Genomic DNA, 27,400 nt, shown 5'->3' with positions numbered 1-27,400 from the left:
AGCTCAGAGAGGGGAGGGCCTAGCAGCTGTGGGGGTTGGGGTGGGGTGGGGTGGGGTGGGATGCTTAGAACGCCTAAAGGCACTTAAGAACTAGCAGGGTTGGAAAGGAGAGGATGGGGGGCGGGGCTCTGACAGAGTGTGGCCAGTGCAGCTAGGGGGACCTCTGACGCTCTGAAGAAGGCTGAAGACCCCTTTCAACCACTGGAGCGTCCAGCTGCAGAGGGAACTGGAAGCTTCAATTCTCCGCCCTCTCAGTCTCCTCTGAAAGCCAGAGGAGCTGGGGCTCTTGGCTCATGGCTGCCACCTGGTGGCAGCCTGTCGTACCACTGCGAAGACCCAAAAGAAATAGTACGACCTAGCTGGGGCCTTGGGGAAAAGTTAGTCTATCTTCCAAAGTTCAGCAAAGTCCGTTTTCTGAAACTCCTTAACCACCTTCCCCACCCCACATGTGGCAGCTCTTCCAACTGACCTCTCACCTTGAGCACAGCCTGACCCCAGGCACCAGCCAAGCAACCCCCAGTGCCCAGTCGCAGTTTGGGCCATGACCCCTGAGCAAAGGTTGGCCTATATCAGCCATTTCACCAAGGTGCCCGGGGTGCAAGCTGAGCAGGGCCACTGGCAGATGCCGTCCTTGGAACTGCTGGCCAGCAGCAGACAACACAGCGCAGTGGCACCATGGGGACACCCACTCACTTCAGGTACAATCTTTGTGAAACTCACACCCCCCACAGCTGCCCCTTCCCACTCCAGTGTCCGCCTCTGCCCTGGCCACCCTCCAAGTTTCCTCGGCCAGCGAAGAACAGAATTGGGCAGGTCAGCACATCCTCTCCACACAGCCCAGAGGCCACAGGCCCAATGCCCAGGGCTGCCAGGCAAGTTATGTGGCTGGGCCAGAGGCCATGTGTGACAGAGTGCTGGTGGCCAGGGCCGACAGGGGGACATAGTTTTTCTACATAGGCCTAAAATCTGAATTTTCACATGAAATCTGGACTTTTATGGAAACCTCCAGTCCTGAGCAGTATCGCATTAACCGCTATCCTGCTGGCTACCCAACAGCCCTCTCCAGGACTGCAGAGGGCCCATCCACCCCCTGACTCCTGCCAGGCCCCCAAGACCCAAGCCAGGAACCGGAGGGCTGGCACCTGCCACCCCAGGGAACCAGGACACCCTGGACAGGCCCCGGGGCCGCAGCAGCTGCGGAGACCTCTGAGCCGCGCCCCAGTACACACCTTGCCAGGTGCTCCGGAGTCAGGCTGCGGGCGTTGGGTCTGGACAGGATTCCCTCTAGGGATCGCCTCCACTTACAGAAGGTGAGGGAGTGACCTAGAGCCCACGCGGTCCCCGGGGAGTCCTAGCCACTCCACACCCACAGCGGCCACGCCCTGGCTGTGCACGCGGGCAAAGGGGGGCTCACCTGGCGGTAGGTGCAGATGATAATTTCCCGCAGGTGGTAGTGCATGGGCGTCATGGTCTCACTGACCGTGTCCAGCGCCGCGTCCACCTCCTTCTTCACGCGGTGCCCGTCGGGCAACAGCTGCACCACCTTCATCACCACCTGGGGCCAGAGGAGGGGGCTGAGTAGAGAGAAGACCAAAGTGGGCAGGTGGGGCCTCCCACCCCGACCACAGGCTCTCCTCACGCCAGGGGCCACCCTGGCCTCAAGGCCCAGGCCCTGACCACAGAGCCCCGCCTGTCCTCGGTTCTCAGGCGGGACTGGGGACAAGGGGGTTCCTGGTGGCTCTGAGGCCAGGGCTCCCAAGGCGCTTGTTGCTCTAGGCAGTAGAGCCCTTGCTTCAAACAAAACCATACCCAGACCCTAATTCGCAAAAGGGGCTTGTGTGACGTGCTGGTGCGGTGGAGTGGCGTGCAGGATGAGCCCACGCTGGGGCCCAGCTGGCTCTGCTTTCGCCCCGCCGCAGCCACTACGCCCTGCGGGGACACCTGGCTATAGGGAACCCAGCATGGACACTCCTCATCTGATGTAACCCCCACCCCATTACTCCTAGGAAGGCCGCTCTGTAGGGCACGCTCCTCCCCCTAGTTGTCCCTCCCAGCCACTCCCCTGTGCATCCCGCCCCCCCTCCCTGCCCGGTAAATGTCAGCCTGGCACTGCCCATCCCCTACCCTGCTAGCACCAATCCAGCCCCACCACCTCTCATCCCACTGTGGCAGCCCCGCCTCCTCCCTGGAGCCAAAAAGGGCTTATGAGACCAGAAATGGGAGCCTGTCCCACCTGTGGACTCCTCGGCTTCAATCTACCCATGGTTCCCTCACTCTCAGTATAAAATGAGATTCCCCAGGTCGGCAAGGCCCCTGGCCGGCCTGCCTCCTGCCTCACCCGTGACCTTCCTCACATCACACTGCCTTCGTGGAGCCCCTCAGTGCACCCCCATCACAGCCTGCACTCCAGGGCACCTGCTCCTGGGCCCACTGTTTCCCATCCTCGCCCCACCAGACCAGGGGCTTCCTGACCCCGGATAGCGAGGCCTCTCCATCTCGGAGGGCCCAGACACAGCTGCTGAGAGAAAGGACAGAAACCTGACCGACTCTCTCTCCACCTGCCCACTGCTGGCACACACGGCCCATCGGCCCCACCTCCATGACTGGGTCCTGGCTCCAGCCTTCTCAGAAAGAACAGGCCCAGGGCTGGCAGGTCCAGGGGTGGAGTTACAGCCAGGACTGGGAGGGGAGGCCCCACTGCCTGGGAGGACTCTGCTCGCCTGGCCTGGGCTGCAGGGAGAGGCTGCCATCCAGCCCAGACCTGGTCCCGGGCTCCGGGTCAACACACTGCTTGAGGACCAGCAGGAGCAGGCCCTCAAGGGCACAGGTTGGGGGTGGGTCCCACATGGAGCTTCCCCAACAGAAACTCAGTGCATGGAACTCCCAGCCTCTCTCCTAAACTGTTGCTCCCCATGAATTCTCCACCTCCTTGGCCGTCACCACTACCAGACAGAAAGCCAAGGTCACCCTGAGTGCTTCTTTGCCCCAAGACTTCCTGAAGAGAACTAGTTTCTCCTGCTTGTCCCAAAGCCCCCTCCTCACTCAGGCCCTGCCCCTCCTCTCCACTGCCTCCTCCACGCAACCAGCCCCCCAGAATGAGAGTCTGATAACGACTCTGCCTCCCTGCTAGCCTCAAGGGCAAGGTCAAACACATGATGTGGCCCTGCAGGGTCCTCACAATCGAGGTTCCCCCCACTTCAGACCCAGTTCCTTTTGTTCTTGCTAATCACAGCCTCAAACAGCTCCTGGCCTCTCTAGACTTCTTCTTTTGCACACTTGATCTCCTACACACGCTAATCCTCTCACCCAGCGAACTCAGCCAACTGTCTAAAACACACTCTAATGTAACCTCCTCCGTGAAGTCCTCCTGGGCTCCCCCTGCTGCACCCTCAGCCCTCAGAACCAATGTCTATCCCAGCCCTCTTCACATTCTATTAGAAAATCACCCCCCTAAACTGTGGACAAACTAACTGCAAAGGAAACTGGTCTAGACAGGAGAGTGTCTTGGGACGGGTGAGGACAGGGGGCATCTCAAGGTCAAATGATGTAATTTTGGAACACAGGCTGTGAGGTCCACTATGTGACTTGTACCCCAGCCCCATCCTCTCTCATATGGCTCTACGGTGACAAGCTTAGCTCCCTGTGCCTCAGTTTTCTCATCCATCAACTAGGAGTAGCAAGGGCACCTACGGTAATTCTTGGGGGCTGTGGAGGGTGAAGAAGCGAGTGCCCACAGAGCCCCTAGCAAACTGCCCGGGGTGAGCAGAGAGACTTCTAAGTGTCACGTCTGAGGGATGCATGAAGATTAAGGGTTCGACTTGGAAATAAGCCCTGCCCGTATGGTCAAATGCTTTTTCTAATCCTCACCCAAGGATATATTTATAAATTTTAGGGAGACAGAAAGATGGGGGCTGGGGGAGAGAGAGAGAAACATCAATGTGAGAGAGAAGGATCCACTGACCGGCTGCTTCTCATACGCACCCGGACCGGGGATCCAACCCACAACTTTCCGGTGTGCGGGATGGCACTCCAGCCAGCTGAGCCACCTGGCCAGGGCTGGGCAAACGATTTTTGACAAGGATACAGGACCACTCAATGGGGAAAGGAGATTCCTTTCAATAAATGGTGCTGAGAAAACTGGATGTCACATGCAAAAGAATGAACTTGAACCCTTACCTTCACCATATACAAAAATTAACTCAGAATGGCTCAAATACCTATATGTAAGAGCTAAAACTATGGAATTCTTAGAAAACACAAAGGAAAACCTTCATGACACTGCATTTGACAATGACTTCTCAGATATGACACATAAGGATAGGCAACACAAAAAGGTGGACAAATTGAACATTAGAATTTAAAACTCTTGCAAAAAAAAAAAAAGGAACACCATCAACAGTGTAGAAAGGCAACCAGCGCTCATCTGCCAGGGCCCCAGAGCCAAGCTGCCCGGGGCCTTGCGCTGCCCATCTGTGAAATGGGAGCAGAGAGGCACCAGTGTGATGAGGTGGGAGAGGCGACAGCATTAAGGGCTCTGAACACCCGCCTCCCCAAGCCCTGTCAGCGACACTGACCCTCTCCCCTCCCCAGGGCATCCATCCCCCAGGGCCCCGACAGGGCATGCTCACCTCAAACTCCCCCTTGGTGAACTTAGCATCAGGCACGCTCACAAGTTCCTCCTCGACCACATCGGGGAAGCCCTGAGGGAGGACAGGAGCTGGGATGGGGGGCGCTCCTACCCCAGCTTTGCCTCTCCCTCACACCAGGAGCCCCTTGCCTGGGGTCGGCCAGCCCCACTGGCCCTCTGCCCAGGACTGCCAGGCACACCAGGCACCATCCCTGCCCCCACACCCTCCTGGCAGAGCCAGCATCCCTCGGGGCCTCCCTCACGTACTTGGATGTGCCNGGCATCTCAAGGTCAAATGATGTAATTTTGGAACACAGGCTGTGAGGTCCACTATGTGACTTGTACCCCAGCCCCATCCTCTCTCATATGGCTCTACGGTGACAAGCTTAGCTCCCTGTGCCTCAGTTTTCTCATCCATCAACTAGGAGTAGCAAGGGCACCTACGGTAATTCTTGGGGGCTGTGGAGGGTGAAGAAGCGAGTGCCCACAGAGCCCCTAGCAAACTGCCCGGGGTGAGCAGAGAGACTTCTAAGTGTCACGTCTGAGGGATGCATGAAGATTAAGGGTTCGACTTGGAAATAAGCCCTGCCCGTATGGTCAAATGCTTTTTCTAATCCTCACCCAAGGATATATTTATAAATTTTAGGGAGACAGAAAGATGGGGGCTGGGGGAGAGAGAGAGAAACATCAATGTGAGAGAGAAGGATCCACTGACCGGCTGCTTCTCATACGCACCCGGACCGGGGATCCAACCCGCAACTTTCCGGTGTGCGGGATGGCACTCCAGCCAGCTGAGCCACCTGGCCAGGGCTGGGCAAACGATTTTTGACAAGGATGCAAGACCACTCAATGGGGAAAGGACATTCTTTTCAATAAATGGTGCTGAGAAAACTGGATGTCACATGCAAAAGAATGAACTTGAACCCTTACCTTCACCATATACAAAAATTAGCATGGCTCAAAAACCTATATGTAAGAGCTAAAACTATGGAATTCTTAGAAAACACAAAGGAAAACCTTCATGACACTGCATTTGACAATGACTTCTCAGATATGACACGTAAGGATAGGAAACACAAAAAGGTGGACAAATTGAACATTAGAATTTAAAACTTTTGAAAAAAAAAAAAAAAAGGAACACCATCAACAGTGTAGAAAGGCAACCAGCGCTCATCTGCCAGGGCCCCAGAGCCAAGCTGCCCGGGGCCTTGCTCTGCCCATCTGTGAAATGGGAGCAGAGAGGCACCAGTGTGATGAGGTGGGAGAGGCGACAGCATTAAGGGCTCTGAACACCCGCCTCCCCAAGCCCTGCCAGCGACACTGACCCTCTCCCCTCCCCAGGGCATCCATCCCCCAGGGCCCCGACAGGGCGTGCTCACCTCAAACTCCCCCTTGGTGAACTTAGCATCAGGCACACTCACAAGTTCCTCCTCGACCACATCGGGGAAGCCCTGAGGGAGAACAGGAGCTGGGATGGGGGGCGCTCCTACCCCAGCTTTGCCTTTCCCTCACACCAGGAGCCCCTTGCCTGGGGTCGGCCAGCCCCACTGGCCCTCTGCCCAGGACTGCCAGGCACACCAGGCACCATCCCTGCCCCCACACCCTCCTGGCAGAGCCAGCATCCCTTGGGACCAAGTGCCCCCCGACCTGGGCGGGCCGCCCCCCACCCGAGGGGCCTCCCTCACGTACTTGGATGTGCCAGAAGGCGAGCACAGCCACCACCATGGCGGTGGTGGTCCGGCCCTGGCCGCTGAGGCAGCTGAACACGAAGCCGGTGCCTGGGTCCTTGGCCAGGGCCGTCCGCAGGACCTCCAGCAGCCGGTCAAAATCCTGTGTGGGGAGAGGAGTCCGTCCCGAGGTGGCCCATCCCCAAAAGGGAGTGCTCACCCCAGGCCAGGCTCTGTCAGGCTCACAGCCTGCACACACACACACACACGCTCAACTCACTGCAATGTATAAGAGACCAGGCGTGCACAACCAGCCCCTCGTACTGTACAATCCCCACCCCAGGACGGGGTCAGACACTTGAACTGATACGTGCACAGCCCTGGGGTTCCTGGTGCCCACCGTCTGCCAGGCAGGACATGCACATGTGCACACACCCCGATGTGCTGTGCCCCCAGGCCTTGCACGGACCTTCTGCTCTACTGCCCACCTAAAGTGGACCCAACTCAAGCCTTGGCCTAAGGGCAGTCTAGACTCGACGGCTCAATGCAGTGCATGGCCACCAGGGGGCAACAAACCACAGACAATCAGAGCACAGGGTGAGGGGAATTCCAAGCCCATCAACACCTGTCATGGGGAGTCTGTCATAGGCCCTGGGTGCACTGCACTGACCCTCACAGACACCACATCAAACGATTGCTGTGTCACACAGGCACATGGACCCTCAGACGATACACTCCAGGCACACACCACAGACACATGCACACCCACACACCTTCCCCCAAGCCCCACACACACTCCATGCCACACAGCTCTCTGAAAGACATCGTGCACACCTGTGCCCGGCAAAAACAAGATACCCAACACAGATGCCACTAAAATGCACACCTCACACAAACACTCCCAACAGCACCCACACCACTGCAGAGAGTCCCCAACAGACACACACACCAGACAGCAGGAACACACTCACCCCGACACACCTACAGCATGTAATAGACACACGTGCACACACACAGGCAAATACCGAGCGTGAAAGGGATGTGAATAAACCCACCTGGGCCAAACGCAAACCCTCAAGGACCGAGGGCCTCCCAGCCCGCAGCAGAGCCGTGCCCACAGCCAAGGCCCAGGCCAGATGGGAGGCTGCTCTCCCTCCCCAGAGGCTCTGCCCCCCTGGACCCTCACCTCCTCGCAGGGTGCACAGAAGTCTGGCACGGGGATGCGGTGGTAGGTGAGGCCGTGGCAGGCCCCGCCATGCTGGCTGAAGACCTCCCGAGTGGTGAGGCACGTCTGGAACCTGTGGGGCCGTGAGCCCTCTGCGTCTGGGGGAGGCACACTCAGGTGGGCCTTCAGCTGGGTCTCCAGGTCCTAGGGGAAGGTGGGTGGAGGGCACACTGGCCACTGAAGCAGCCCTGAAAGACCAGAGCCTGCCATGGCCAGGACCAGACCTGGCTCCCAGACCCATGCCTACCCCTTCCTGACCCTCACAGGTCATAAACCTGACCCGGCACTGGGCAAGGGGCTGTAGCAGGTGTCCTGAGTCATCCTCCCCTGACACTGCGCCTCCTGGGGGCCTCAGTTTCCCCATCTATACAGCAGGAGCACAGGACCTCCTAAAGACCCCCCAGGCCAAGTCCCCAGGCCTTCGAGGGTGTGCAGGGGTGTGCAGAAGGCAGAGAGCCTCACCTCCAGTCCGTCAGCAGTCACAGGAGCCGCAGGCCCCCGGAGGCTGTGGGTGCGCCCGTCACACTCCAGCACGGCCTCCTCCCTCAGGTTGACCCAAACGACCTGCTGCAGCTTCCTCTTGGCGTCAGTCAGGTAGGCCAGGATACTCCCCAGGGCCTGGTGGGACAGCAGGAGGTCAGCAAAACACTCACCCCTCCCCTCCTGCTGCCCCTCGAGGGGGCCCCTGCCTGCTGGGGTGGTCACCTTGGCACTAGGCTGGGCCGTGCCATAGATGGGCATCCGGGACACCCGCCGGAAGTTGGCCACGTCCATCTCTCTGATGGTGCTGAGAGCGTCGAGGGAAATGAGGTCGTCCGCGCCCTGTGGGGAGAGCAGCAGCCCCTGAGAGGTCAGGACCAGCCCCAGGGGGCAGCAAAAGGGCGGCCAGCAGGTCACACTCAGATCTCCATCACAGCCCCGGTGAGGGGACGGCCAACAGTGCCCCAGGAGAGCCGAGGCTCCAAGATGAGAAGCCAGCAGCAAAGATTCCAGAACCAAGCTCCTGACTTCCTACCCAGGGCACGTCACTATGAGACTTGGGAGAGGGGACTGGACCAGTGGCCAAAGCTGCACCTGCTTCTTCGGCCTGACAATGACCTCATTATGCTCACAGGAAGACTCCGCCACCCCACAGGCTATCTCCCCTCTGCTCCCTGTGAGGCACTGCCTAAGTGACCCCACAGGAGTTAAGGGCCAGCTCCCACATGTCGGTCGGGCTCCCCAGACAGCCAGCCACACTCACCAGGCAGCCCTTGGTGATAAGGTCCACAGGGGCCGTGGGCCCGGCTGAGCTCAGGGTCACAGGCAGGCGGTACAGCTCAGGGTGGGCACAGAGCCAGCGGCTGAAACTGAGGGCAAAAGCCAGCGGGTACTGCAGCCCGAGGCAGAGAGATGGGAGCTCAGGGGTGCAGGACCACCCTGCTCTCTCCCTGCCTGCCCCGGGGTGGGGGAGCCCCAGGAGGCATCCGCGATGGCCCAGGGCGGGAGTGAGAGGGTGGGGAGCAAGGACAAGGATGTCCAAAGCAAGACCTTTCTGGGTCCCGACATCCTAGCTAAGGGTACAGAGATGGGGCGGGGGCCAGGGGCCAGGGGAGAGAGGTGGGTCCTCCCTTTGCCTGACCTACTCAGGGACCCCCACCCGCCCGCCCCGCATCTGGGTCTCTCCTTCCTCTGAAACCAACACAGGTGTCCCACTCTGCCCCCAGTTCCACAGGGGTCCTTGTTGACCCCATGCCTGTCACTGTGGTGGGGAGGCTGGAGGAGCCCCGGGGGAAGGGGCATGAGTCCACTCACCCCCAGGCCCCACCTGCTCATGCAGATAGTAGTTAAAGAGGATCAGGTAGAAGTATCGCTCCAGGCTCCGCAGCGCCCTCTGCCGGACGCTGTGCTGGCTGCTGCTTCCCTGAGGGGAGCGGGTGGGGAGGTAAAGACAGGGCAGCTCTGGCCACACAGTCCCCACCCCCGGAAGGGCAGAAGTTAAGCCTCAGAAATTCCCAGAAGACCATCTACCTCTCCCTTCTTAACAAAGTTCTACCCATTTGCAACAGGTAACCCGTGGCATCGTGACCAGTACGGGGATTTCAGCAGGCACTACAGTTCTCGGTGCAGGGCCAGCCTCGCCCACGGGCTCTGAGCCCGACACAGGCTGCGGCGCCACCCACCATGCAGGACGGCACACACGCCATCTGGGTTGAAGCAGCAACTGTATCAGCGCTCTCCCCTGAGCCAGAGGCCCTCACCCTGAGCCTGTGGCCCTCCCTGAGAGAAAACAAATAGACCCTCCCGACAGCACCCCTGCTTTACAGAGGGGAACCGAGCTTCAGAGAAATGACGTGGCCTGCTCAAAGTCACACTGCGGGGTCCCCAAACATGTGTCCGAACCCCAGCCCAGCTCCTCTGGCTGAGGGTTTGTCAGGGAGGGTACGCTCCCCAGAGTCCCTCTCTCAGCCTTCAGATTTCGGGATTCTCCTGCTGGGTTAGTAAACCCTGTGCAGGGCAAGGTGGACACAGGACTGAAAGAAAGGTCATGTCCTTTGATGAAGTTTAATTCCATCTTTGGGAACCTAGGTCAGAGGTCAGTAAACTTTCATTTCTATAAAAGGCCAAACAGTGAGTCCTCTAGGTTTGCGGACCACACAGCATCTGTTTCAACTCTGCCACTGCAGCGTGAGACAGCCCAGGTCAGCGCGTGATGGACAGGCGACACCACGTCCCGATAAAGCTGGCTGACCCACAGAAGCAGGGCGTGGCTGGGCCAGGCCCGAGGGCCACAGTATGCTGGACCATGGGAAAAAATCTAGACCATGGGAAAAATTCCTAAATTCATGAAAGCCTCATTTTCACAAAGCTGCTTGACGCAGAAGTGTTCACACTGATACGGAACTGCAAGTGACAACTGTCCGACAAGAGGAGCCTGTGAATGAGCCATGGCAGGTGCCACGCCAGGACACCTGCTCTGCGTCAGACCCCCTTCCAGGGGCTTTGTGGATTTCATCTGGTCTTCTCTCCACAACAACCTGTCGGGGTCGTTGTCATCGGTGACCCCCAGTTGCAGGTGGGGACACCAAAGGCACAGAGTAGCTCCACAGGCTGCCCTCACCCGCCTCCTGCCTGTGGCAGGGCCAGGGCTGGAACCTGGGTTGTCACGCTCTGAACTCATCAGGCCAATGGTGGCTGAACCAGGCTGTGACCTTACATCATGGGGAAAATTCTTCATGATGACAGCCAGGTATGAACAGGGGGGAAAAAAACAAACAAAGCAAGCAGGACGCACACCCTGGGCTGGGGCAGCCGACACAAGAACATCCCTGACGAGAAGTGAAGGAGGCTGGTCCAAAATGCCCACGGCAGCTCTGCTAGGATTAGGAGGAACTGTTCCCTCTCTGACTTCTCATTTTCCATCATCTAATACTGGTTTTTAAAGTGTTAAAAAATAAAAAGGCTCCACAGGCTTTCCATTCTTTCCGAAAACTGTTTGCAAACACTGCGGAGCCCGCCTCCTCCCAGGGTGTGGGGACAGGCCGCTGAGACAGCCCAGAGCCCGTCAGGTTTCCGAAGGCAGCGGGCTGGCCCGAACCCAGCCTTCCCCAAGGAATGCCATGGGCAGGCATGGGGGCACCATGAGCGGTCTGGGAAGTATCCGGATCCAGAGGCCCCCAGCACCCCCGCCGGCAGCTCCTTCCTCCATCCTGTTTATCCTGCAGCCAGGGGGCCTGGTCAGGGAAAGTAAACTTCCCCTCTTCCTCCTCCGTCTTGCCTGCACACGCAGCTCCCTGCCTCCCCTTCCTCTGAAAGTTGCTCTTCTAACGGGAGGAGAAGCCACCAGGAAAGTCGTGAAAGAGGCCAAGCAACAGGCCTAAGGAAACAAGGCTGCAGGCTCCTGCAAAAGCAGGTGCTCTCGGGGCCTCACCTGGGCTGGGCTCCCCGGCCGGACGCGCGCCAGCTTCCTCTGGTTTTCCAGGACCACTTCCTTGAGGTCGTGCAACTCGGCACAGGCAGTGATGGCTCTGTCCACCTGGGGCCAGGGACCAGGGACGCGGGGGCAGGAAGGAGCAGAGCCAAGGAAAGGTGGTGAGAGAGAGAAAAGAAGGGGGTAAAGAAAATGACTGGCTGAGAATGAGAAAAGGGCTTGTCAGGGGAGGAAGAGACACCACCCTGAGGGGAGGGAACGCCCCAGCGCCTTGCCCAGCCCCTGCTCACCTCCTCCACCATCCTCCTCCCCTGAGGCACCACGCGGAGAAAGCTCTGGACCACCTGGAGTTGCTCCATGGGCAGCGGCTTGGTCTTCGCAGGGATGGCCCTGGCAAGGAAGGGGGCCGGAGCACAACCAGCGCTCTAGGTGGCCCTGCTGTTGACTATCTCCCATTTATCTGAACACTGACAGGCTCCAGGTCTGCCTTCCAAATCAGGCGGGCGGAGCAAGGGGCACTTTTCCCCAGAAAGGTCAAGTGCCTTTCTCCAGGTCACCCTGCAAGTCTATGGTAAACTGGGAAACAAGCCCCCAGATGCCCATTTCCAGCTCTGGCTCTGAGCTCCCGCTGTGTCCCTGGCACGCTGGGCAGTCCCCTGGGGTGCTGGGCCCCACACCACTCACTCTGGCCCAGAGGCGGTCTCGCTGTGGTGAAAGAGGACCAGGGTGCCCAGGACCATGCCCAGGTTGGTCCTGCCCACACCTGTCTGGCAGCTGAAGAGGAGAGCGGGGGGCGGCCCCTGGGTGTTTCGAAGCGGCAGCAGGCTGGGGGTCTCCTGGGGAAGGACCGCGAGTATCAGGTGGCAGTGTGACCCAGAGACCCCTCAGCTGAGGAGCCAATGGGGTAGGGAGGTCAGGACACAGGCCCGCCTCCACCCCACGTTCTGCAGCAAGATGGGGCCAGACTGACAGCTCAGCCTCCTTGCCAAACTCCACAGCCGGATCTGCTCCACCTGCCCCAGGGAGCCCAGGCCCAGCCCCTCCCCAGGCCCTGGGGAGACCAAGGCACTGGCTTTGGAAGCAAGAACTACTCAGAGGGGACAAAGCCACATCTAATGTCCCTGTGAGATTTGGCTTAAATGAGGTGACCTCCTGAAGGGGATGAGCGAGCACCACCACCAGGACTCAGGAAGTAACAGCAGAAGAGTCCAGAAGCTAAAATTTTAGCCCCAGGAAAAAAACGAGGCACTCGAGGTCTGGAGAGGTCAGATGTGCCCGAGATCACACAGCAGGTCAGCAGCCCGGGCCCCTGAAGTCCGGCCCTCCAGATGGCTGGCACGGGCTCTGTCACTCAGGAGTGTAGACATACCCCACACGGACATACATGTAGACATGCACATGCACAATCCCTCACACACAGGCACACATCCCCAACATAGCCGACACCCCGCACAACACAGAGTGAGGACTCTTTCTGAGGAAACCCAGAGGCCAAGCCCACCCTGAGCATCTCCATGGAGTCAGGGCCTACACACAGACCCACCCTCCGGGCCCTTGCTCCCCTCCTACCCCCCCCCAACTTACCCGGATGACACTGACAAAGGCATCGAACTGGGTTTCCAGGGGCGCCCCCTGCTCAGGCAGGGGCAGGCGGTGGTACCTGCCCGGTGAGGGGAACAGCCCATCAGCCAGGCCACATACCCGGCCTGGGCACCCCTCCATCCCTGCGCCCCACCTGCAGCTGGCGAGACTGAAGCCACAGCTGGAGAGCAGGCCCCGAGATCACCACACCCCACCCCCTGGGGTCCTACATGGGACGGCCCTGGATACCTGTAGGTGGGCTGCAGGAACAGGGGCCGCTTGTACACCCCCTCCGTCACGTGCACATCATCCTCACCCCGGATGGCCACAGCGTGGGGCTCCCCCTGCAGGTCCTCGGTGTTGTGGTACACGTGGTACGTGTTCCCGCTCAGCTGGGCAAAGTCATGGATCTGCAAGGAGGCGTGGGGGCCAGAGGGCCATGGCAAGTGTTCAGGTCCCTCCTGACCTTCCCGGCTGAGCTCCGGAGCGACCAGCCACACGGAAGTGACAGGCAAGTTGCTTCCCCCCAGGGGGAACTACATGGCCAGGGTGCTGTCTATGACCTGGGTGTCCTAAAGGCAGCCACCTATGCCCCGGGGTCAGGCTGGAAGGCTCCACCCGGTGGGCAGCAGGAGGCAGCTAAGCCACCAGACTGAAGAATGGGGCGAGACTCCGTCAGCTGGGAGCTGGAGAGGCCAGAAAGGGAGGTGGGGAGACGACCAGGGGCCAGCACAGCCTCGGTTCCTGTCCGTGGAAGTCCCGGGGGACACGGTGACCCCATTATCTACACACCTTTGTGGTGTGTCAACAGCCTCAGAGACCCTGACAAATTGTGTACAGGGGAAGCACAGAGGCCATGAGGGCCGTGACTCCCCCAGGCCTCACAGCTCTCAGGGACTGGACTTCACTCTTAGACTCTTAGCCTAGTGTTCTTTTCACCCACCAGACCTCGTTCTACACAGGGCGCTGCATGTGGAGGAGAGAGGCAGCGTGGGAAAGGGACAGAGGCAAGCAGAGCTGGGAACAGGCAGTCCCTCCTCTGGCTGCCCGTGAGCTGGCCTCGTCACCAGCCACTGGCCCACGCAGGGCAGGAAGGTGGGTGCGTAGGGGCCAGTGAGAGCAAAGGTGGGCTGTGGGCTGGGGTCTCAACTCAGCTGCCCAACGGCTACCAGGGAGGAGGCCCCCCACCCACCCCAGGGGCCCTCACCTCTTTTCGGATGGCCAGCTCTAAGCTCTCCGCCTGGACCNAGAGGCAAGCAGAGCTGGGAACAGGCAGTCCCTCCTCTGGCTGCCCATGAGCTGGCCTCGTCACCAGCCACTGGCCCACGCAGGGCAGGAAGGTGGGTGCGTAGGGGCCAGTGAGAGCAAAGGTGGGCTGTGGGCTGGGGTCTCAACTCAGCTGCCCGAGGCCTACCAGGGAGGAGGCCCCCTGCCCAGCCCAGGGGCCCTCACCTCTTTTCGGATGGCCAGCTCTAAGCTCTCCGCCTGGACCCCAGGCCCAAGGCCCTGCAGGTTCTCGTGAAGGCTCTGCTTGTCTCGAGGTGTGTATGACACGAAGTCCTCCTCAGCTCGCAGAAACAGCACGGGCTCCTCCCGCACACAGAAGACGGCACACTCCTGCCGGAGCCCGAGGAGGGACGGCGGCGTCACCACCCGGGGTGTCGACTCCCAACCACCCCCGCCGCCGGGCCCCTGAGCTCGCTGTTCCCCCTCCTCAAGGGCTCATCACCCGCCCCGTCCCTGGGACCCGGATCCGGTCCCAGAATCAAAGCGCAGACCAAACGCCCCCTGCTCAGGACACCCTCCCGCAGGGCCGACAGTCCTTCATCTGAACTTCATGATCCCGCTTCGTGGAGACACTATCCACGAGCACGTCTTTCCTCCGCTAGCGGATTACGGGTTCCTCACGGGGGAACCATCTCCTGCATATTTTCATGTCTCCGCCACTCCTAGCACACAGTCCTGGATAAATCAAGCACTTGGCAACTCTCATTAGAAATGAAGGCCCATGACCACAATGTGACCCATCTCCCACTGTGCATTGTACAGACAGAGGGAAAAGCACAGGCAGTCACGCTGGGAGAGGGGATCCGCCCACACCCCACTCTGGTCACTCGGAGACTCTCCATCTCAACCCCAGGTCAAATGGTTGATTTGCCTGCCTTCAGGGAGCCCACGGTGAGCCTACAATCACAGTGGGCCCCCGGCCTCGGTCCTGCAGACAAAACCCCACCTCGACAGCAGACAGGGGAGAAGGGGCAGTAAGAGCTGGCCCTTAGAATGCCGATGTCTGCGTCTGGGTCCTGGGACACCACTCACGAGCTATGTCACATACCCTCTCGGGATCTCGGTTTCCTCCTCTGTAAAAGGGAGGAAACTGGCCCCCCTTACAGGGGTGAGGTGAGCCTGAAAGGGTCAGCTATGATCATCACCCAGTGGCGATGGCACCTCTTGTCATCCTCACTTCCTCGGAGGTTCCTGGAATGGGGTCTATGAGGGACTTCTAACCTCGACGCTCCGATGTCCACACAGGACAATGCAATAACATTGGCCTGGAATTTCTAACCATGCTGACCACAAAGACCACCTTGGCATTCACGGCCTGGCAGGGCTTGGCCAAGGTCACCAGCCACGCTCCCTATCATGTGGCCAAGGACTGTGAAGTTGCCTCTTCCAAGGGCCCCCTTTCCCAGAGTTGAGGGGGTAGGCCCAGCCTGAGAAGTGGCTGTGCTTACCTTGTGTCCGTCCTTCTGGAGCTTCTGAAGGGCCTGCCTGAACCCCGAGAGGCTGGGCTGTCCCATGCCAAACACGGCCAGCCCACCCCGCACTTGCCGGAAGTTGGGGGCCCCACAGCTCCGCAGAGTACCCAGCAGGTCCATCTTCTCAGCAACATCCCGCACCAAGAAGTAGCGTCCCTGGCGGTGGGAGAACCACAGGGGACACTGAGATAACTCAGGGACATCTTCTACAGGCAGTACTCTGTCCCGGGCCCCAGGAGACGGGGGTCAGGGAACTAGAGTAGGGCGGACATGGTCCTCGACTTGTCTGCAGGCTCACAGAACAAACAGACAAAACGGGTGACCATCTATGATCCCAGGACGGGGAGCACAGAGTGGAGAAAAGAAAGACAGCCCCTTCTTCGCGGGAATCTGAGAATGCTTCACGTAGGTGTCGGCATCCGAGCCAGGCCTTGAAGAAGGAGTGGGGAGAGGGCAGGAAACCAAAGCTGGCTCTGGGGTGGGCCCGCAGCTCGCTGCTGCAGGGAAGGGTACGGAGAAGGGCCAGAGCAGGGAGGGGGTCACAGCTGGGGCAGCGGGAGTCAACTAGGGAAGCTCATATCAACCCCTCCTAGGGTCCTGCAGTTTGGAAGACGGGTGGGTCTCTCCCCTCCCCAACTGGGGTGAAGATGCCATGACTATAGAGAAAAAAGGAAAATGGTACTAGGGGACAGGGGCAAGCAGGGAGCACCAGAAGAATTCATTCCTGGGCACCAAGGAGCCCTGTGGTCGTCCCATCTACCTCCCTGAGCACCCACACTGCTGACAGGTAAGTGGGACCAGCTCTTCCAGGCGCCAGAAACTCTCAACTACTTTCATAGGTACAGTTTGTCATCATCATTCACTGTCATTCGTTCACTGACTGTTTCCTGAGGACCTACAACACACCTGGCACAGTCCTGAGGGACAGGGCTACAGCAGCAAACAAGAGATGAAAAATTATCTGTCCTTACGGACTTTCCTTTCTAGGGGGTATTCAAGGCCACACACACACACACACACACACACACACACACAGCTAAGCCAGAGAAGTTCTGAAACTTCGAAAAAGAAGGGGAGGGAGGCCCCCAGCCTGGGGAAGCAGTCTGGGACCTGGGGGCCTTCTGTCCTCATCTACATTCTCCCAGGGGCTCTGAGAAATGGGGTACCCGCATGCTGGAGCCAGGCAGGGGAAGGAGGGAGAGAAGAACAGCCCCCCCCCCCCCCCCCGCAGGAGGAATGGGCCCCAGAAAACCAGGCGGTGAGAGGAAGTGGGGTTGGGAGCAGAGCGGGGATGAGGCAGCGAACACAGAGAAGCAGGAAGGGGGCAAAAAAGAGACTAGGAAGGAGACCTGTGAGAAGGGAGGACAGGGGGAGCGGAGAGAGGCTGGAAGGGGAGGGCAGGGCAGGGTCCAACCTCACCTGCACCAGGTAGTGCTCAGGGGTGGCATCCGAGAGCCGGCCCAGCGTGTAATGGGCCTTGAGCAACTCATCGTGGATCTGAAACTCCTCCTTGCAGTTGTACCTGCCAGGGCAGACGAGACCAAGTCAGGCAACCTCCACGGCCAGGGTCCACTCCATCCTCACCAGACCTCACAGCAGGCCCACTCCACCCCCACCCAAGCGGTTAAACCCCTTTGTAGCAGAGACAGCCCATTATACCACAATATCCACTCTCCCCTCCGTCAAAAACAGAACCCTGGAACGGGAACTGGGCGATCCATATGAAAACTACATTCCCCAGCCTTCCCTGTAACTAGTGTGGTCACGTGATTAAATGTTGGCCAACGGGATGTGAGGAACAGTGACTTGTACAACTTCTGGGCCATTCTCTCTACGGGAAGGTGTGGGTCTTCCACTTGGCTCTCCTCCTAGGCCAGCATCTGGAAGTGATGGTAGGGTGCCCCTGCTGGTGACGGCAGGGCAGCCGGAGAGGAGGAGCCTGGCTGACTACGGAGGCCCATGCATCTCCAGGACTTCCACGTGAGAGACGCTCCCGTCTCGAAGAAGGCCTTCTGTTCCGGAGCTACTTAGGTCCTGGATGGTCCCCTCCGTCAAACTGAGACTGGGAACAACCCCCACACTGACCACCCCACAGCACAGTGAGGTGGTTCAGGACACAGGCTTTGGGGCTGTGTGCCCTGAGCATTAATCCGCCTCCACTGCTTCATGACTCTGTGACTTTGGAGTTACTCCCTCTCCGTGGCTCCGCTTCTGCGACCCCACCTCCTCGGGCTGCTCTGAGAAATCAACACATCCCTGAATGACACTGCAGAGCCCAGTGCCTCGGGTACAGCGAGCACTTACTAACAAAATTATTATTACTAGTGGTAGTTCTACCTCCACAGAGGGCCACTTCAAAACACCCCAAGGTACAAAGCCAGCTTTCTGCAGACACCACATGAGGTCTGTGCCCTCGAGACACAAAAAGCATCTGTGCTGATCGTAATGATGAGGAAGACACAGCCTCCCAGGGTGGGGGGTAGGGAGCACGGGGAGGGGAGTCCAGCCACGTGGGTTCCCGCTGCCAGCTCTGCCCCTCTCTCAGCACAGCGCCTGTGGGGGGCAAATCTCTGCCTCCTCAAACTGCGCACCTAAGTCAGTTTTCACATCTGGTCTGAAAGGTATTATTGGATCAGGAGTTGGCAAACCTTTTATGTCAAGGGCCGGAAAGCGAGTATTTTACGCTCTGTGGGCCCTGCAAAGCCTCTGTGGCCCTACTCACCGCTGTGGCTGAAGAGATAAGCACCCGAAGGTCACACACAAATGTGTGACTAGGCAGTGTTCCCATGAAACTTTTATCATAAAAAGATGCTGGGCTAGACTTGGCCTGCAAGCTACATTAGTAGTTTGCCGACCCCTGCGTTAGATGGTCTCCAAGGCCCCTCCCACCTCAAACACCTACAGCCCATGGGGCGCCGTGCACGTGGCCGGCTCTAGGAAGCACGCACAGTCCCATACAGTGGGTATTTATAGCAGGCTGGCGCCGGCTCTGAGCCATACCCCTGGATTAAATATTGTGACCATCACCCCCACACATCCTGGTAAGAAAACCGAGGTCCAGGAAGGAACAGGATTGCCCCAGGTCATGGAGCAAGACCTGGACATGCGCCTCCAACACACCCTCAAGGCCCAGACAGACCAGTGTTGGCGTCCCTAGGAGAGAGACTGTCTGTCAAGGCTTTTTCATGGAACATCTCCATTCTCTCCTCACCTCGAACCCCATAATGTAGCACGGTTATAACTTTCCCGTCAGGCCCCAAAGCCAGCAGGCCGAATGTGTCATTTCCGCCCTCAGGTTTCCTTACACGGAAGGCCCATCTGCTAGGTCCCTGCCAAACTTCCACGTGTGGAGTACCTTTGATGCTTAGCTCGCCTACTTCCTGTGTCCTGGAGGGGCCCGGAGGTGGGGGAGCACAGTGGGCAGCTTCAGGGTCAGACAAGGCTCTCTGCCTCCCCCGGAGACGGACCCCGTGCCCCTTCCATCTTCCCGGCCTCGGGGCTTCCCGGCACCCACTCCTTCGTTGTGCCCCTCGGGGCAGACAGGGTTTCAGGGCCCCTTCCTGACCCACTTCCTCTGGACATCCAAGTCTCTCTCAAAATGTGGTATCAGAGCAAACCCGCGGTCTCCTGCAGGAATGTCCCTGAAGAACCTAATTAGGACCGTCAGCCAACAGCTTCCAGCTTCTCCAGCCCACGGCCCTTCAATGGCCTGGTGTTCACCTCAGTTTCCAACCATAATTGTGGGCTGTGGGGGGAAAGTCTAAATTTTATCCATCTAAGTATACACATATCCTTTGAAAACGTTCAGCCAAAAACCATTTTCTCAAGAGTATCCCCCCAGCCAGTCCGTCCTCTATGTTCCCTGGCCCGGCGGGCACAGCAGCCCACAGAAGCCAGAGACCTACGACAGGGTCTCTGCCACCTGCTTACCGCGTGGCTCTGGGTGGACTGCCTAGCCCCTCGGGCCTCCGTGTCTTCATCTAGGTATTAAGTCCTACGTGCCACCACCCCGCCTGGCCGCCTCCACAGCCGTGCCTCCCAGAGATGCCGTCAGCTCCCCTGCCACTCACGTGATCACGACGGGGGCCACCTTATTGGGGATAACAGACTTGGCCTTACTGCTGTGCAGGCCCGCGGTCTGGACGGAGCGGGCACCGAGTGTGTGCCGCCCATCCACAGTGCTGCCACTCTGCGGGCCCTCAGGGGGCGCACTGGCGGAGACTGCCTGCTGGGCCGTGCTGGCCGTGGTGCCCATCGTCAGCCGGCAATCTCAGAGCTGAGGCCTGTGGGGGGGAGAGGGTGCACAGTCAAGGGGCGGACAGAAAAAGCCGGGCAGGAAGAGACCTCACCCACCCCTCACCTCCACCGTCATGCAGATGAACGTCTGAGGCCCAGAGAGCGGGAGACTGCCCCCCACACGGACACGGAGGGCCTCCCAGGTGCTCAGCCCACTGCTGGCGCTGCGGGGACTATGGACATAGAGAAACATAAAGACGGAGCCTGACCCATTAGAGTTCACACTCCTCTGGTGAAAATAAGAGGGAAGGGTTAACCTGCCACACCAGGTGTAGACTGAGAGCTCTCAGTGCCTGGACTGGGCCACATGGATGCCAGGCTGTAGGGAGGGCCGACCAGGGTGTAGACATGGGAGACAGAACTTGCTTAGAGCCCAGCGGCGGCCAGCCCCCCAACACTAACAGTCCAGGGTCAGCAAGAGGAGGGCCCCCCCTACCCTGTCCCCCCAGCCCCACTAGCACCCTGACCTGGACCAACCCTGCAGCAGCACAGGGACAACAGAGTCCTCAGGACATGACGGCCCCCATCGCCACCTCTGGCTGGGCACCAGCTGCTCTGACCACCCCCACGCCCTGCCATGCCCCAGCCCTCCCAAAACCCGCAGCAGAACCTCAAGAAGCGGACGCTGGACCAGGTACGCAGCAGCTCCGTCTGAAGGCCGGGCTCCGGTGCCCGCTCTTCCCCAGACCGAGTCGGGGGCTGCCCAGGCCTCCCCACAGCCCTGTGCTGAGGCCCCCGCCCCAAAGCCACCCAGACAGAATGACTAGCCTCGAGCTGTCCCTCCCAGAACCCTCCCAAACTGCCACCCGACTTCCCCCCCCCCCCAGCATGGGAAGGGCTCCCTGCCCAGCCCCGTCGTCCCTGAAAAGTCCCAGAAGCTGCCTGACAGCTGTGTTAACACTCACACCTGTGTTTACAAGAGCCCCATCGTGACTCCACACCCGGTCCAATTTCTGTCTGTCTTTTGGGGGCGGGGGAGGCCAATGTGGAGGGAATGAGTCTCTGTTCCCAAACCGAAAGGCAGGCAGCTCAGAGTGCAGAGCTCCCCAGTGGACCGCCCGCTGGCCTACAGCCGGAAACCTCGCTCCAGTTCTCTCCACTCTGCCTGCATGGCAGGCTCCCGACGCAGTTCACCCGACTTTCCCAGACCCCTCTCGGCAGTCGGGGCCCCGCAGGCATGGGTGGGAACAGCCTCTTCCAAGAACACAGGTGGCTGTTCTGAAGGAGGCATGACAGAGGCAACAGCTGGCAACAGTGGCCAGGCCAAGGCCGGGCCCTGCTCCCATAGGTCTGAGCTGGGGGTGACACCCCCATCCCTCCTCCCCTGGCCGCCCCCAGAGCTCCAGCTGCAGCCACCTGCTCTCCCACCGGCTCCACAGGCGGGGACAGGCCCTGGCAGTGCCCACAAGAGCAGCCAGGAGACAGTACAGATGTGCACAGCTGCCGTCCATAAGGGTGGGAGAAGAACCGTATCCTCTGAAAGTTGACCTGCCTCCAAAATGCCTACAAGAGGGTTGAAACCCTGGGATCCCCAGGCTTTGCACTCGGCAGCTCTCTCCCTAAAACCTCACCCAGCCTCCCGGAGTGTGTCCCTGGCACTGGGCCTTCATCCCGCTGGCCTTGGGCGACCTCCTTCCGTTCCCTGGGCCTCAGTGAGGGACGGCATGGTCCGAAAGGCGCTTTCAGTGCCAGATGGATCCAGCTCCTCAGACAGGCAGTCCCAGGGGTCACACGACTGCCATCCACCACCGGGGCAGTGGTTAGCAAGGGTGGGGGTGGTGGGGTCCCTGGCACTCCAGCCTCTGCTGGGAGGAGTGGGGAGGGTGGATTTGGATGTGACCAGGCTAAGGGGTCTCAGGAGACTGGATGGTTGAACAATTCTGCCTTTACTTCCCTACCTTCTAACTAAAAGCAAGCATTTCCTTCAATCACAGCGAAGACCGCCTGCCCACACGACAGACTTCGGGCCGTGGTCATGACAGAGCTCACAGACATTTCATGTCTGGAACGTGGCTTGCCCTCATCACTCCTTTCAAACCACAGCAACGATCAGACCTAGGCCCCGCCCACAGATGGGGGGCGGGGACAAAGCTGGCAATGTGGTCTGGCCACTCTACCCCGACAGACCTCGAACTTCTCCAGCCTATCAGCGCCTTTCCTTTCCTAATCCAGTCACTGACGGGATTCTACTGAGAACAGCATCAGTCTGCCTGACTCCCAAAAAGCAAGACAGTGTCTGACTTGTCCATGCGTGACCCCAGATTTGGAATGGCACGTGGGGCCCAGCAAATGCTCAGGGAATGTGAGAGGGACAGATGGCCAACTGTAGGGCATCTGCGGCTTTCAGGACTCACAGGAGCAAGCGAGTGCCCTGACCAAGAAGCAGGTCTCAGCCCTCCATGAGGCAGGGTCAGGGGAGCTGCTCCGGCCCACACTTCCCTCACCTGGCCTGCCCTCCTTCCTAGCCCTCCCACATTCTGCCCACTCTTGGAGGTTAGAGCCCAGCTCCTCCAGGAAGCCCTCCCAGATTACGCACCCACCCCCACTTCCCAGCTCCCAGAGCCCACTGTCAGCCTCACAAAAGGGGACATTCCTTCCATTGCTCGCTGTTCCTGGCAGGGGCCATCCTATGTCCTTCCTGGCTGTCAGCAGCCTGGCTCAGAGGAGAGCTGGACGCAGAATTGCTGATGGCACAAATTGCCTCCTTCAGTGTGACTCTGCACCATGCCTGGCTCCTTGCTGATGGGACCAAGGACGGCACTCAACAAGTAGCAGGCACAAAGGACAGGAAGGAGGTTTAGACATTGTGGCACTTATTCCTGATGGGGGCTGAGCGTGCTATTTTCCCTTTTTGCTTATCCACTACTTCTAAATTTCCTATCATGCACATAATTACTTTGGGAATGTTAAAAAAGAACTGTTGTTATTTTTAATAGTTCCTCACCCCGGGCAGCCCCCACCCCACAGCCCGAAGCCCGTGGGTTCCCCCTTCTCTGTGCTTTTGTCCCCAGTGCCCTCTGCCCCGTGTTGCTCATATTCCCATAAGCACGCCATTCGTACCGCCCAGTGGAGTCTTTGTCTTCATGGCTTGTCTGTCATTGCTACTGACAATGACCCTCCAGGGACGGGAACCTGGTTAAGGGCACCCACTGCACAGAAGAGGAAATGGGAGCTGCCCTTGCCTACATAGCTCGGTGGCGGCAGAGCCCTGGGTTCCTCTGTGTAGTCCATTTTGTCACTGGTTTGGGGGGCCACCCAGACCTGTCCCTTCACGACCTCTGCCCCTCAGCCTCATTCTCTTTAACACAAGGACAAGAGCAATTTGAAAAATAAAGCCATCGGGCCTCCTGGTGCTTACCACAGGCTGTGTTCTTACACCTCCTGTAGAGAAAGAGAGGCAGAGGAAACCCACCCCATATACACCTCAGCCCAGGCCCTTTGCCTGGTCAGTATTGTGAATAGGGGGGCACATGGGGGAAAAAAAAAATAAAGCCATCCGGGGTCTGGGATCACAGGACACCTTCACCCACTAAATTATGTGTTTCTGGAACGTTTTACTTTTTTCTACTAAACTAAGTCCAAGAGTTAAAAACGGAAGGTGGAGGAATGCTTGGAAATGCTGCCCCGTGTTCGGCAGGGGGGCTGCCAGGATGGGGTGGCCTCGAGTACAGGGCCTCAGCCTGCAAACGACGGGGAGCCTCTGGAGGTCTCAGTTCTGACAGGGATGTGTCACAATTGTCACACATTGAAATGACACCTCGAGGTGGGCCTGGAGCCAGGAATGGACAAGGGTGGGCAGAGTGACTGGCCGGCCAACTGAGGAACCATGGCAATTGGGGGCCGGCACAGGCCAGCAACAGAGATGGAGGTGGGTGGGGGGTCAAAGGGCAGATGGGCCCCTGAGCTGGAAGGAGCTGCGGGAGAGGCCAGCCCTGCCCTTGGTCAGAGAGAACGAGACTCCCTCTCAGCCCCCTCCCAGGCAGAGGAGGGCAGGGGGGCTCCCGCCCGCCCTAAGGCCAGCAAAGGCCTCGGCACTTGGCACATGTGGGCCTGGAGGCTCTTGGAGTTTGGGACCCTCAGGAAGGAAAAGAGCCCTGTCAAGCACCTAGGAGGCCACCTCCAGGCCTGGGAAGCCCCCCATCTCTGGAGCCCCCGACGTGGGTCAGCTCTGCCTGACAGAAAGCCCTGTCTATGTGGCACCTTCAACTGGGAAGGGGTAGGGGCGGTGATGAACACTTTGAGGACGAGTGGGAAAATCTGAACGTGAACTGCATGCTGGATAAGGAACAAGTTAACCTCCTCGGGTGTGACGATGCTGCGGGCACGCGGAGGATGTTCTTGCTCTCCGGAGACAGAGGCCGTCTCCGGAGAAGCATCCAGAGAAGCATCCTGACATCTGCAGTCGTCCCGTGGTTGGGAGTGGGGCAGAAACGCAGAGGGAATTCAGCGAGTGGTGAGGATGAGCCTGCGTTCACGGTAGTCTTCTCCCAACCTTTTTGTGGGCTTGGAATTTTTCAAAATGAAAAACTGGGGCCAAAACTATTGCTCAAATAATTCTTTTGAAAAAGCTTAAGCTGTCAAATGAAAGGCCAGTTTCCTGAACACACCCCCGGCTCCCCACCCGGCCCCCCTTGCAGGCTGAGAACGTGTTCCATCTGGAGGCGGAGAGTCTGTAAGCCACAGGCTGAAACGGGCCACGTGTGCCAGTGGCCTGGGCCTTGCAGGTTGGTCACTTTCCACCCTAACTAGCCACCAGCACTTAAAAATCAAGGGGTGTCCCTCCCGCAGGGGCCCGTGCAATCCTCCTGGGCCCTCCGCTGGTCTCTGGAGGTCTGATGACAGGGGTGGCTCTCACCCTCATCCTGGGGCATCCTGTCCCTTTGTGTCACAGCACCTGCAGATCCTCTGGCCACTCTCCTGTGAGTGAGCTTGTCCCCTCCCTCAACCTCAGCAGCCCAGACACAGGCCACATGCTCTGAGCCCCTGAGAAGAGGCTGTCCCACCCCCCTTTTTCCGACCTCTGCCCCCAAGCTGATTCCTAGCCCTCAAAAGCCTTTCTGTCCCCCTTGCTGGCTGGGTCATGTGGCTTTCTGGTTCCAAGGCAGGACGGCTGACCTCCCAGCTGGGCAACCGCCCTGGGTGAGGCTCTGCAGTCCCTGAAGGGCTGGCCCATCTGCTCGGCCTGGGAACATCCCTAGGTTCTATCAAAATGCCCACAATGCCTTCACCCCGCTCCTCCCCACTGTGTGCATTAAACAAACCAGATGGGGGCAGCTAGCTGAGCCCATGGCTGCCCAGAGTCGAGAATACACTCCCCATGTCCCTTGCAGCCACCTGGGGCCTTGTGGCAAATTCTAGCCAATGGCACATATGTGGCATGTCCCACGGCAAGTTCCAGAACCCTCCCTACCGCTTCCCTCCCTTCCTCCACCCTGCTTCCTGGAGCACAGATGTGATGGCTGGAGTTCCAGAGGCATCTGGAACCATGCGCTTGTGAAGCCACGCCCCGGGAATGGTGAAGACTGAGTTCCCTGAGGAATCCATGGGCCACAAAGCTCTGGCTCAGAGAGGACCTGAAATAAACTTCCATCTGGTGAAACCACTGTCGTTTGGGTTTTATTGCTCGCAGCCAAATCTGATCCTGACTAATGCACTCCGTTATTTTTAGGTTTCTCCGCCACGAGGCAGCAGGACAGGACTGACCCCTCTTCCCCTCCTGCGGGACAATGTCACGCTCCCCCACCCAGTGAAAGTCGAGCGGAGCGGTGGGCTGGCGGCTCCATGCCCAGGCAGCGCCACACCAGGGTCCCGGGGGCCCAACCCACGTGGGGGCCCAGGGGCTCACGGAGTACAGCAGGCATCATCCCCAGCCACCAGGGCCCACGGGAGACACACAGGTTAGCACGGGAGCGCCACCGATTGCTAGACGGCGTGGCATCGGCTGCAGAGGTTTAGGAAGTTCTGAGCAGCTGCGCTAATTTGCTTCACACTATAGACGGACACTGGCCTCCACTGCTCCAAAGAAGCAGACAGAGAACAGTCTTTCCTCCTGGAGTCTCTCCGTTCGTGTCCCTCTCGGGGCCTTTCAGAGTCGGGGAGTTCCCTGGGAAACAAGAAGGTGTCACCTGGATGGGAGGGGCCCTGCCTGCTGGGTTCTTCCAGGGAGGAATAGGAGGAGGGGAGTGTAAACAGCCCCAGCGAAGGTGCCAGCCAACCCTGGACGGGTAGCCACTCTGTTCCTGAAAAAGCCTGAAGCTCCTGCCCATCGCCTGGTTCCAGGCAGCCTGGACGGGGGAGGACCCTGGGGAGAACAGGGTTAACAGGCAGACCCTGGGGAGAACCTAGACATGCTCACCTGCTCAGCTCCAAGAAGCTGGGCATTTGGTTATTTCCGGGCCAGAAGAAACCTAGAGTGTCCCTGAGACCCCGCCCAGAGCTCCCCTGGCCCTGCCGACACTCTCCTGGCTGCTTCCAGGGACTCTGCCCAGAAGGACCAGTGGGAACTTCTGCTTGAACCCCACTTCCCACCTCCGGCAACGTCACAGGGGACTGAAGCGGCAGGGCAAGGAGATGGGAAGAACTATGACCAAATTCTGGGGCCTGTTCCCATCCCTTTCCACCCCTATTGCCTCCAATCTAAACCCCCTTCCCTAACATTCAAGGCCCCCTTCCCCACCCTCATCACCCCTCAATCTTTCACGAAAGTTCAATGTGTAAAGCAGCCAGAAGCAGAGCTGCTGTGCTGACTGCGGGCTCAGGAAGGGGCTGCAGGGTGTCCCATCCCGAAACCCACCAGGAAGCCTCCCTTAGGGAGGCACTGCCCCATCCACTGGAGAGACGCTGGCCAGAGACGTCCAAGGCCCTCCCTGCTGGGACATCCCAGGACACACCCAGCCCTTCCCGCCTCTGCCTGCCCTGGTCCTACAACCAGGAGGAACGCCACTGCCGTCCTCGCCCTTTCACCCCACCCACCCTTGTCCTGTAGAAATGCCCCACCACCTCCAAGCCTTCCAGCACAGCCTATACCCCACACAACCCTGGTCTTGAGTCTGTGGCCTGGTGTTTCGTAAGCACATGCCTAGTTGATGACATTCTCTGAATGTCTGCCTTTCTACATAAGGCAGAAATTGTGTCATACACTTTGTGGTACCGGGCTACCACGACAGTTGTAGGTTCCAAATGTCATTCAGCAAATGAATTTCACATTCACTGTCTCATTCCAGCTCTAGAAGAGCCCTCCGAGAAAGGCAGCACAGACTGCTGTGCCATTTGGCAGATGGAAACAACTGAGGCTTAGAGAGTTCCCTATGTGATGCAACAACAGAGCCGGGCCTC

The 27,400-nt window shown here is 59.0% G+C and overlaps 1 protein-coding gene and 1 non-coding gene across 4 annotated transcripts in view; one reads left to right on the top strand and one right to left on the bottom strand.

Moving 5' to 3' along the window:
* Window positions 1-27,400, bottom strand: part of PALD1 (phosphatase domain containing paladin 1) — a 91,345-nt gene that overhangs the window by 15,847 nt on the left and 48,098 nt on the right. For 2 of the 3 annotated variants that reach the window (XM_037055810.1, XM_037055809.1), the window contains exons 2-18: window positions 19,840-20,052; window positions 17,189-17,291; window positions 15,746-15,925; window positions 14,463-14,627; window positions 13,260-13,420; window positions 13,014-13,089; window positions 12,114-12,265; window positions 11,720-11,819; window positions 11,430-11,534; window positions 9,327-9,422; window positions 8,763-8,891; window positions 8,225-8,341; window positions 7,982-8,137; window positions 7,481-7,663; window positions 6,317-6,457; window positions 6,007-6,078; window positions 1,415-1,555 (exon numbers count right to left, since the gene is read on the bottom strand). In XM_037055810.1, coding sequence (XP_036911705.1) covers window positions 1,415-1,555; window positions 6,007-6,078; window positions 6,317-6,457; window positions 7,481-7,663; window positions 7,982-8,137; window positions 8,225-8,341; window positions 8,763-8,891; window positions 9,327-9,422; window positions 11,430-11,534; window positions 11,720-11,819; window positions 12,114-12,265; window positions 13,014-13,089; window positions 13,260-13,420; window positions 14,463-14,627; window positions 15,746-15,925; window positions 17,189-17,291; window positions 19,840-20,024 — 2,262 coding nt within the window. In that variant the 5' untranslated portion in view covers window positions 20,025-20,052. Of the gene's footprint in view, window positions 1-1,414; window positions 1,556-6,006; window positions 6,079-6,316; window positions 6,458-7,480; window positions 7,664-7,981; window positions 8,138-8,224; window positions 8,342-8,762; window positions 8,892-9,326; window positions 9,423-11,429; window positions 11,535-11,719; window positions 11,820-12,113; window positions 12,266-13,013; window positions 13,090-13,259; window positions 13,421-14,217; window positions 14,251-14,462; window positions 14,628-15,745; window positions 15,926-17,188; window positions 17,292-19,839; window positions 20,053-27,400 lie in introns of those variants that run through there. The other variant, XM_037055811.1, reaches the window with a different exon arrangement.
* On the top strand, window positions 23,407-23,539 carry LOC118993520 (small nucleolar RNA SNORA51). The gene has a single exon (XR_005067873.1). It is a non-coding gene; the product is annotated as a small nucleolar RNA SNORA51 (small nucleolar RNA).

The sequence above is a fragment of the Sturnira hondurensis genome, unplaced genomic scaffold (assembly GCF_014824575.4).
Source record: "Sturnira hondurensis isolate 20B ecotype Veracruz unplaced genomic scaffold, ASM1482457v3 Scaffold0008761, whole genome shotgun sequence".
Taxonomy (NCBI): Eukaryota; Metazoa; Chordata; class Mammalia; order Chiroptera; family Phyllostomidae; genus Sturnira; species Sturnira hondurensis.
The sequence above is the reverse complement of the archived record's forward strand: the minus strand, read 5'-3'. Positions and strand labels throughout refer to the sequence as shown.